A 12103-nucleotide genomic window follows, 5' to 3' on the forward strand; every position below is an offset into this window, starting at 1 on the left:
TCCCCATAAAATAAAATAGGCCTTCAGGAAAAAAAACTGAACAAGCATAAACTTTTTCACTTCAAAGGAATATTGAGCAAGCAGACATGAATCAGGATGTTAGGTAAACCTAACCTCGGAGGTGTGTTGCCCTAGTACCAGCCAATGTTCTTGTGGTCACCTTCCTTGCTGTTGCATGCCGAATTGAAAATTCATCTCTTCCTTCTGCTCACGAAGCAGGTCAAGTACGTCTTGCTTAATTATTTCTTCTCCATGAACGGCCTTAACGTTATTTTTGTATTCAAGTGTACTGTTAACTGAGGGTCTCGAAGCACTATGTTCTAGTTCCACTTAATTGGGCCTGCCTCATTTTTCTAGGCCTCCTCACAAGCTCTAATTTTTATTACCATTCATATTCTTTCCACTTTGATGTTTTATTCATTACGAAGTACACTGATCTTCCTGTCTCCTTATAGAATCTCACTCTATTGAGTGGTTCCCATTTTATTTTTCACTTATGTACATTTTGGAGGGTTTACGTGCAAAGCAAAAACAAATTTTGAAAAATGAGACAAATCTATCCTCTTCCCTCTACTCAGTTTAACATATGTCATAATACCTTTTAATCTGTTTTATCTTCTAAGTCAATTTCATTTTCCTTTTTGATTGGCTAGCATCCATACCAATATGTGAGATTTTACTGCAGTTTCCCTCTCTCCAATGAGGACTTTGTTATTGCTCATTGCCTAAGAGGGGAGAATCACTAATTAGGAGAAATCCCACCTAATAAAAGCAAAGATGTGCCATGACCTTCAAAGATAAAGACCTACTTGTGCATTTTCACCATGTAATTCTTTCTGAGTAGCTAAAAATGTCTCCCCTTTTTCTCTAGCATTTTGACATTTCAGACTCAATGCTCTGATCCCCAGCAAATGTGATTATTTATTCAAACTAATAATAGAGGAAAAGAGGCAGTTTTAGAATACAATGCTGCTAAAGCACATTGAAACCAAATCCTAGTTTTTAATGTGTGCACATCCTGAATATATATTTTCATTAAATAAGGAGGCAGATTTAAAAAAAACTGTTATAAAGAAATATGCCTTCCAGGGAATTAATACTTATGTTTGCATCACTGATAAATAAAATATTATCCTTAGCCATCATATGTACATTACTCTTGTAGCCAATTGGGTATTTCCATGTTTTCACCCTAATACTGAATCCTTTTTCTATCATAAAAATATTTCTTCCAGGTTTGATTTCTGTATCAGGATAACCTTGAGAATACATGAATTTTTCTGTTTGAGGATTTGTGACTTCCTATGGAAATCCATTTATTTACAAATGAAATTTAAAGTAGTCTTAAAGCTTTGCCTTAAATACACGAGTAGGAAAGCTTCTACTTGCACAGTGATTTACTTAATGCCAAGCATGGTGGCAGTTATGAACTTGAATATTATAAAACCTGGCTGAATTCAAATATATCAATAAGTTGTTATAGTAAACTTATAGAATAAAAATACTATTATGAAAGACAGTAGCTGAGAAATTTTCATATATTGTAATTTTAGACAAGTGAAATATGGATAAAAATTGATGAATAAAGTATCAAGGGGAGAAAATATGTATAATCTTGTAAGTTGTTTTTATTTAAAAAAATTATAAAATTTATGCTCACAGTAAAAAATTCAAACAGTAGAAGGTATACATAGAGAAGTCATTTCCCCACTCCCAGGAGTTTGAGTATCATTCCAGAAGTGTTGTGTCCAAATATAAGCATAAATATTTTTCATTTAAAAAGGACATCCATATTTCATGGATGTCTTTCCACATCAGCACATTCAGACCTGCTTCATTCTTCTAAGACTAGATAATTGATTTAGCCAGTTGCCTATGGATGGACACTTTGATTGATCCTGGTAGTTTATACATAACATCTTTACATCCTGGCACAGTGAAAGGGAGTGGGTGAGTACTAGGAAACATTTCCCTAAAAGTTTACAGTTTTCATTGACTAGAAAAGATTCTCATGATTAGAACAGACTTCTGAAAGCAGTGTGTCTGGGCTGGCAGGTGGACTTGAGAGCTCAGGATCTCGTCACTACTGAAAGAACAAGGTCCTTCCTGCGGCGGTTCTGACATAACTCGTCAGTCACAGACTACTGCTGTCTCCACGGAGTGACTGCAGATCCCTTCAAACAGCAGAAGGGTGGCTTACACATAAAAAGGTCACAGTCACGTCATGTGGAGGAAATAACTGAAGTATTTCAGCAAATAGATAATAGAAAAAAAAAGTTTCAGAACAAACTCATATTCATTTAGTATCAATAAAATGGTCTAAAATAAACCAAAAGACCATGATGGCAAGTTAGAGCTGTGTTAATTATGAAACATGACATTTACTGTTTACACTTGGCAGCTGAAAAACCCTTTGTAAGGAAGTTGAAAAATAAGTTTTATGTGCATTACGTCTGGACTGTGTCACTCTTAGGAAAAATATGACCAACCACTTAGGATTTGGGGATTATTGTTACCTTTTCCTTCACGTCTGCATCATGGTGATACAGTAAAGCTCTCATTTTCTGGGCACATTCTTCTCCATATAACAGGAAAAACAGTGAACCTTTAGTGAAAGTAGGCTGAACAGCTAAGCGGCCTTCCTTTTCGAGGCAGTTATTTATATTCTGAAATAATGTAAGAACTCGAAGAAGAATCTCCTTTGCCACGTGGCTGTCATAAAGGGAAAGGAATGATGAATCCACCTGAAATAGGAAACAATGAGTATTATTTTAATAACGAAAACATTTTTCACATATATTTTCACATTTTAAAACTGCATTGAATCCATTTTTTTAAATCTTGTCATAGAAAGTTATCCCCAAGATGCATAACATAAATGTAAAATCCTACGCACCCTTACACTGTATACTAATGAAAGAAAGGGTTTTTTTTTGTGTTTTAACTGAAGAATACTATTTTCTTGGAATCCTAGAATGTAGTCATTTGGGAAAACATCCATTTCCTCTTTAAGATCCATCATCCCGTCTTCATGGGAACTCGTTAATTCCCCAGTCAAACATTTACTGCACATGCACGCTGCGGGGCACGAGGATGAGCAGATGAAGACTACGGGGCCCCTTTCTACAGGAGCCAAGGTCCATTCCACCTCAGCACCTCCTGTGCTTCCTTTGGGACCTGTCACAGCTTTTAGTTATCTTGTTCGCCTGTTACATGTTTTTGTGTCTTCTCCCCAGACTGTAAGCTCCACGAGCACAGCACCACGTCGTGCTGCACTTGCTGGGGGATCTTGGCACTCAGCCCAGCATCTGGCTCATACTGGGAACTCAATAAATGCTAGTGTTTCTGGGGATACTAAGATACCTGTGAACACAAACAGGTCATGTATAAAAGATGTACTGACACAAGTGTACCCCAAATTGGCTAGAGACAGAAACATTATAATTTGTTGTTACTAGGGAGAACTTTTCAAAAATGGTTTTTAAAAGTAAAATATGCTCATTACAGAAAATTCAGGAAATTCATATAAACAAAAAGAACCAAAAAAACCTCCTTTAATATTGCTCCCCAGAGATAATCCCTGTTAACATTTTGGGAAAAATCTTTCCAGATCTATCTGTCCAAATCTATGTATCTGTATATTTACAAAACAAATATGTAAGCTATTTACTTGGGCACCAAGTAGTCCTTCTGCCATGGTGGGATTTTCAGACAAATTCAAAAGCAGTTTCAAAACTTGAACCTGAAATAAAAATAATATTGGTTTATTTGACACCAGCAAGCATGAATTTTCTCTCCCTGACAACTGGCCTCTCACCACTCCCACATTTTAAAGTCCTGCCTATGCTTCAGGGTCTGGCTCGAACTCTGCCCCCAGAAGCTTCTCAATTCATCTTAGAAGGGCTGTTTCTGAACTCTTATCCAACTCGGCACCACTCTCAGAGCACTCACCACACAGCAGTGCTATTTAAATCTTATTTTTCCAATTATGCTGTTCCGGAGACAGGGAGAATACTATAAATGTCTTCAATATCCACCCCCCACCACACACACCTAACACATGGTAAGCTTAACATGTGTTATATAAATGATCTTTTTGATGATCACTGCTCAGTGAACTAGGATCTCTGGAACAAAAAAAGGAATCTCTCAAAGCTCAGTTTATTTCTACTTAAAGTATGAAAATTTTGGAACAGTTTGGTTACCAAGACTAAATAAATAACAATATGGGCCTTTTCTTTTTAGTATGTTACTATCAATCTTTTAGTATGCTTTTTTAAGTGAAAAATGTTTTACAATCATTCAAATAGGCAGTGATAAATAATCAGCAAATGTTAACTTATTGCTGACTAGCTAAAATATTGGCATTCTTATCACTTATAACTGAAAATTCAGTAATAACATTCAAGTAGAATTCCTCTTCTAAAACAAAGGTCATGTAAAACTATACTTTCTAGAAGATACAGAAAGTGGGGAGTAGAAAGGGGGTTCTGAAGTCAGGAAAAGGTGACAGATGTGCTCTCACCAGACCTGGGAAGGAACCCTGATCTCCATTTTATAAAGCTTTTTTTGATTACAAGGGCATTTTGTGTTTACCATAGAACATGTTTTTGTTGTTTTCTTGTGAGGAAGATCAGCCCTGAGCTAACATCCATGCTAATCATCCTCTTTTTTTTTTTGCTGAGGAAGACCGACTCTGAGCTAACATCCATTGCCAATCCTCCTCCTTTTTTTTTCCCTTTTTCTCCCCAAAGCCCCAGTAGATAGTTGTATGTCATAGTTGCACATCCTTCTAGTTGCTGTATGTGGGACGTGGCCTCAGCATGACCGGAGAAGCGGCGCGTCGGTGCTCGCCCGGGATCCGAACCTGGGCCGCCAGTAGTGGAGCATGCGCACCCAACTGGTAAGCCACGGGGCTGGCCCAGAACATTTTTTTTTTAAACTATAGAAAAGCACAAAGGAAAAGGAAACTCACCCATATTTCCACGACCAGAAATGATCACTATTAAGTTTTGGTGTTTTCTTTCTGGTCTGTATACACATATTCTATATACTCACATATTCCTCTGATCATGTTGTATGTACATGATATAAAGAGGATATAAGGCTTTGCTTAATTTTATTGTTTTATCAACTATTTAAAAAATATTTATAAAATTAATACATGGGCATGATAAATTTCAAACAGTGCAGAAGGGAACAAGGTAAAAACAAAAGCCACCATCCTATCTGCCCATCCCACTCCCCAGCGGAAACCAGTGGCAACAAACATCCTTTTTAAATCATTGCCTCTTAAAGTAAGAGGCAAGCCGACTTCTGACCTTGCTTTAGCACACTCTCTGGAGGTCACAGTCAGATCTAGTCTGGCCTGACTGGCTGTCAGCAACACCAAGAATAATTGTTAAGTATAAACACTGTCTCCAACGTCAATGAAGTTTTGATTAAGAAAACAGGGACAAGAGTTATGAAATAGGATGGTCCTGAACCTATGAAACAAGCCGGGATGAAGTCACTAAAATCTAAAAGGCCCGCTAGTAGTCAATGAGGGCGGGTTTACAACCAGGGAATAGTAATGGCAATAGCTAGTCTCCTGAACTAAAATTCCATGTTGGTATGCTCTATAGAAGGCAGTTAAATGTGAGGAAAAAATATATAAAGTTAAGAGTACAACTATAGATTAAACAGCCGTATGTATTTTGGTTTGAAACCATATTAAGTCCCGTTTTTCTCTTGTCACATGCACCACCTTGTGGTGACTCCAGGACATTTAACTCAGTTTTCTTTGCTCTCACTGCAGACGTAGCAAACACAGATTTATTAACATTAATCTTCCACTACTTGTATTTAGTTGTGAATCCGTGTTGTACCCAAAAGATTATTACAGTACAGTGAGATCACTTATTAAAAATAAGATTTTTTAAAAAGTCATTTTGGTGGTTATTTACTAAGAAAATATCTAAAACGGATGCATTTTCCCACTAACAAATGGATTAGTATCCAAAAGTTCATCTGCAAGTTGGAACTTGCAACGCATTTTTCAACGCATTTTTTTATGTAGAAACAATGTTAAAACTGATGGGTAGGTTTCCCAGACAGACCAAAAAAGCAAATTCTCTATCCCAGAAATACCATACTAGGCAACATAAATGGAAAAACAAAACAAAAATAGAACATGCTATTGTGGTATGAGTCACCCTTTAAGAAGTCATAAAATGTATTAAAACATAGACCATGTCTGAGACAGATCTATACAGCCCCAAGGCCAGCCTCGCCGTGCTCTGAACTCAGCGTTCCTCTGAGGCTCTGGGTAAGGTGGCTGCAGAGAAAGGCAGATGAGAGATTTCTCCTATAGCTGCAACACCATGTGGTAGAGGGAAGGGAGTTTCCCTGCTTCACCGCAGACAGATGTAGATGGGCGCACACATTTTGAAAATTGCCTATGGATGGAGCAATATTGCTAAAATATTGCCAATACGATTATTACATTTAATTTGGAACACCTTTAGGTACATCTTGGACCAGACCCAAATAAGTATGACTACTGGAAATGTGAAAAGCCCACATAAAAACATCTCACAACAAATTTTAAAAGGACTCTAGTGAGGCTCTCCTGTAATCACAATTTGATAACCTCAGAAATAACTTGGGGCCGGCCCCGTGACTTAGCGGTTAAGTACGCGCACTCCGCTATTGGCGGTCCGGGTTCGGATCCCGGGCGCGCACCAACGCACTGCTTCTCCAGCCATGCTGAGGCCACGTCCCCCATACAGCAACTAGAAGGATGTGCAACTATGACGTACAACTATCTACTGGGGCTTTGGGGAGAAAAAGGAAAAAAAAAAAAGGAAGATTGGCAATAGATGTTAGCTCAGAGCCGGTCTTCCTCAGCAAAAAGAGGAGGATTAGCATGGATGTTAGCTCAGGGCTGATCTTCCTCACAAAAAGAAAAAAAAAAAAAAAAAGAAATAACTTGAGTGATGTCGAACATTGGGAGTATGGCTTCACATTTGGTCCTTCTAAAATGCTTATGCATTTTTCTCTCATCTGTGCCAGAGAACAGAGACCAACACAGTAAAACTTTGGTGAACAATCAACCCAACTAATCAGAACCTATGGTTAGTCTACATTCTGTTTTTACGCTATTTTTTTGAAAAATGGCACTTGGTAAGAATGCACAGTAATATGAGGGGTTTACTCAAGTATCTTTCACAGGGCGTCTCCTGAGGTCCTACTTAATTCAGCTTGGTCTCTGCTGCCTCCCACATCTACATAACTGATCCAAGTGAAGCACAGAGACATCCATTACTAAAACTTAAAAGTGATTTTAGAAAGATTTTTCAACAAATAATGGCTGAACCAAGAAATGTTTTGTTAACCCTGAGGTAAGCAAAAAATTCCTTTAACCAGTACTATCACTCAGAGATTCCGTTTAGTCACACTGTTCCTATTATCTAGTGGGGGGAAGCTAGCTACTTCACTACGGTAAAAGGTAAACTGATTTTCAGAAAACCAAATGAATATCAATCTATGGTTAAGTGAAATAACAGATGATTTTCACAAGTTAGTTTTCTAATTCAATATTAGAGGATAAAAATAATTTACTTTCTTGGGCCTATGTAAGGGTTTTTAATAAACTTGACTCAACTTTCTCTCTTTTTTGAGGGACATCAACTTAAGACAGGTGACTTGTAAACTCAGTTCCAGTCTTAATAAGCTTAACGCAACAGCTCTTTGTACTTCAAGTCATAACCACTTTGTACCTTTGTGCTTCCGTTTCCTGTGAGCAACACGTGGAACAGGTCTGTGATGTAATTGTTAAGCATGTGCTGGTGGTCATTGGTGACTGTCATGTTTGTTAACAACCTCAGTCCGGCCAGCTGCACAGCAGAGTTCAGGGGACCAGCAAAGACATCCTCACAGACTTGATTGATGTATATCTGAAGGCAGGGGGAAAAAGTAAGCATCTTAGAATCTCCAAAATCCTCTATTAGATGGTTCCTTTTCTGCACCACGGAGCAGAACAATCATTCAAAATGAGACTAGCTCCTCAGAAAAGATGACATTGCTATCCAGCCCTCAAACTTTGGTGACTTTTTTTTAAAGCTGGCTTTGTTAATGCCAGGCACTGTGCTGAGCATTTATAAATATATCTCACTTGATCCCTGAGACAACTCTAATGAGGTGGATCTTATTATGGCCATTTTATAGACAAGGACCTGAAATTCTTCAAGGAGTTTGAATCCCCTGGCCCAACATATGCCAGCCAGTGGGGGAGCAATGTCCAACTCTAGAGACCATGCTCTCAACACCAGTGGCCTCTCACTTGTTGGGGGCCTCCCAGCTCAGCCTACCTTTCTGTGTCAACTAGTCTGGGCACACCAGGATTAAGGAGGAACATGTGTGAGGCCATCTTGTATCACGGTAAGTATCTTAACAGTAGGGTCTAGAAGCTACATCATGTTAGAAATAAACAGGGGGACAAAATGAAACAGAATTTTTCTTTAGAGTTAGTGCTATCAAAAGTAAGCAGAGGTGAGAAAGCATTTGACAAGATAAAGCATCAATTTATGATAAAAACTCTCAATAAAATGGGTATAGAAGGAAAGTACCTCAACATGATAAAGGCCATATATGACAAACCCACAGCCAACATCATACTCAATGGGGAAAAACTGAAAGCCATCCCTCCGAGAACAGGAAGAAGACAAGGATGCCCACTCTCGCCACTCTTATTCAACACAGTACTGGAGGTTTTGGCCAGAACAATTAGGCAAGAAAAAGAAATAAAAGGAGTCCAAATAGGCAACAAAGAAGTAAAACTCTCGCTCTTTGCAGATGACATGATTTTATATATAGAAAACCCTAAAGAATCCCTCGGAAATCTATTAGAAATCATCAACAACTATAGCAAAGTTGCAGGGTACAAAATCAACTTACAAAAATCAGTTGCATTTCTATACTCTAATAATGAACTAACAGAAAGAGAATTCAAGAATACAATCGCATTTACAATCACAACAAAAAGAATAACATATCTAGGAATAAATTTAACCAGGGAGGTGAAAGACCTATACATTGAAAACTCTAAGACATTACTGAAAGAAATCGATGATGACAAAAAGAAATGGAAAGATTTTCCATGCACATGGATTGGAAGAATAAATATAGCTAAAATGTGCATGCTACCTAAAGCAATCTACAGATTCAATGCAATCGCAATCAGAATATCCCAATGACATTCTTCATGGAAATAGAACAAAGAATCCTAAAATTTATATGGGGCAACAAAAGACCCCAAATAGCTAAAGCAACCCTGAGAAAAAAGAACAAAGCTGGAGGTACCACAATCCCTGGCTTCAAAATATACTACAAAGCTATAGTAATCAAAACAGCATGGTACTGGCACAAAAACACACACACAGATCAGTGGAACAGAATTGAAAGCCCAGAAATAAAACCACACATCTATGGACAGCTAATCTTCCACAAAGGAGCTGAGAACGTACAATGGAGAAAGGAAAGTCTCTTCAATAAATGGTGTGGGAAAAACTGGACAGCCACATGCAAAAGAATGAAAGTAGACCATTATCTTTTGCCATACACGAAAATTAACTCAAAATGGATCAAAGACTTGAAGGTAAGACCTGAAACCATAAAACTCCTAGAAGAAAATATAGGCAGTACACTCTTTGACATTGGTCTTAGAAGGATCTTTTCGAATACCATGTCTACTCGGGTAAGGGAAACAAAAGAAAAAATAAACCAATGGGACTTCACCAGACTAAAGAGCTTCTGCAAGGCAAAGGAAACCAGGAACAAAACAAAAAGAAAAGCCACCAACTGGGAGAAAATATTTGCAAATCATATATCTGACAAGGGGTTAATCTCCAAAATATATAAAGAACTCGCACAACTCAACAACAAAAAAACAAACAATCTGCTCAAAAAATGGGCAGAGGATATGAACAGACATTTTTCCAAAGAAGACAGACAGATGGCCAATAGGCACATGAAAAGATGCTCAACATCATTAATCATCAGGGAAATGCAAATCAAAGCTACAATGAGATATCACTTTATACCTGTTGGAATGGCTATAATCACCAAGACAAAAAATAACAAATGTTGGAGAGGATGTGGAGAAACAGGAATGCTCATAGACTGCTGGTGGGAGTGCAAACTGGTGCAGCTACTATGGAAAACCGTACTAAGATTTCTCAAAAAATTAAAAATAGAAATACCCTATGAGCCAGCTATCCTACTTCTAGGTATTTATCCAAAGAACTTGAAATCAACAATTCAAAGAGACTTATGCACCATTATGTTCATTGCAGGATTATTCACAAGAGCCAAGAAGTGGAAGCAACCCAAGTGCCCACTGACTGAGGATTGGATAAAGAAGATGTGGTATATATATACAATGGAATACTACTCAGCCATAAAAAAAGACAAAATCGTCCCATTCGCAACAACGTGGATGGACCTTGAGGGTGTTACGTTAAGCAAAATAAGCCAGACAGAGAAAGACAAACACCGTATGATTTCACTCATATGTGGAAGATAAAGTAACACATGGACAAAGAGAACAGATTAGTGGTTACCAGAGGGGAAGGGTGTTGGGGGGTGGGCGTGTGGGGTAAAGGGGCACATATATATTGTGCCTGACAAATAATAATGTACAACTGAAATTTCACAATGTTATAAACTATTATCACCTCAATAAAATTTTTAAAAAAAAGTAAGCAGAGGCAAAACTATATTTGGCCCAAGGTTCTTTTTATTTACCTAGGTATATGGGTATGAACTACTCCTTCATAATATTGTTCACCACCCCTGGCCAAAAGTAACGTAATGCAGCAGTACTCCTATTTCACACGTGATAAACTAAACCTAGAATGATGGAAAGTTTCCTGAAACTCTATTTTCTATGTCTGGCCATGGTCTTTTCACCTTGGAAAAACTATATCTCGCAGATAATTGGTAGTCATCTAACTAAACCTGATCTCCACCAAAAGTTCTACCTGGTAAGAAAATCTTCCTAATATAAAATACTTAGACATTACCAACTGTCCCATAAGTCAGTATTAACTTTTAAAAAATATCCAATGTATTCATGTCACCATAGAAACTAAAATAATGGCAGTAAAGCAAAAAGAGATTAAATTTTTAATCTGGTTTCAAGATCTAAATGATATTTACAATTCAACTGGCTCTCTTTGGTCATAATTTCATTACATATCCATACTTTAAAAAAAAGGCATTTCCTTAGCTCTTTATAAATCATATTTTTTTCATAAGATGCTGATGTCTTTCAAAGCTTTTCCTAAAATGTGTTGAGCATTTATATCCTCATTATCTCTGAAACTTTTCACCATCTCAATTCTAGTAACAAGACTACCAAATGGGCCAGCTCAGCTAATCCTGAAGCTGTGCCCACATCGCCTTGTTCCCTTCTCTTGGAATTCCCTCCTTGCCCAACTCTACCTGTAGAGAGACAGGTTGGACTCTACTTTTTACAGGAACTTTTTTGATGAGATCTCCTCTATGTACTCAACAATGTTTTACTTATATTTTTCCTTAAAGTAATTCTGTAACACGTTCTGCCTTGAATTACAACTATTTATGGACTTGCCTTATCCTCCCTCCTTCTTTTGTTGTTAATGCCACGGAGTTGATTCTGACCCCTAGTGACCCTCTGTACAGCAGAGCAGAACTCTGCCTGGTCTTTTTGCCTCATCCTCTCATCTTCTGGTGCTCTATCAGACAACACTGCTGCTATTCATAGGGTTTTCATGGATAATTTTTTCAGAAGTGGATGGCCAGGTCCTTCTTCCTAGTCTGTCTTAGTCATGGAAGCTCCACTGAAACCTGTCCACCATACGTGACCCTGCTGGTATCTGACATACTGGTGGCATAGCTTTCAGCATCACAGCTACATGCAGCTGCCACAGTATGACAACCAACAGACGGGTGGTGTGGTTCTGACTGGGAAATGAACCTGGGCCATGGTAGTGAGAGCACCGAATCTTACCATTAAACCAGCAGAGCTTGCTATCCCTCCTAGCTTTCTTAAACCAAGAATTAATCATGTTCATTTCTAAAC

At 38.0% G+C, this 12103-nt stretch overlaps 1 protein-coding gene across 1 annotated transcript in view; it reads right to left on the reverse strand.

Annotated features, from left to right (window-relative positions):
• Positions 1–1608: 1608 nt before the first annotated feature.
• ARMC10 (armadillo repeat containing 10) overlaps positions 1609–12103 on the reverse strand; it is a 32256-nt gene continuing 21761 nt past the window's right edge. The window contains exons 4-6 of the mRNA XM_058523996.1: positions 7761–7937; positions 3671–3742; positions 1609–2744 (exon numbers count right to left, since the gene is read on the reverse strand). Coding sequence (XP_058379979.1) covers positions 2493–2744; positions 3671–3742; positions 7761–7937 — 501 coding nt within the window. The 3' untranslated portion in view covers positions 1609–2492. The remainder of the gene's footprint in view (positions 2745–3670; positions 3743–7760; positions 7938–12103) is intronic.

This window comes from Diceros bicornis, chromosome 3, assembly GCF_020826845.1.
Source record: "Diceros bicornis minor isolate mBicDic1 chromosome 3, mDicBic1.mat.cur, whole genome shotgun sequence".
NCBI classification, from domain to species: domain Eukaryota; kingdom Metazoa; phylum Chordata; class Mammalia; order Perissodactyla; family Rhinocerotidae; genus Diceros; species Diceros bicornis.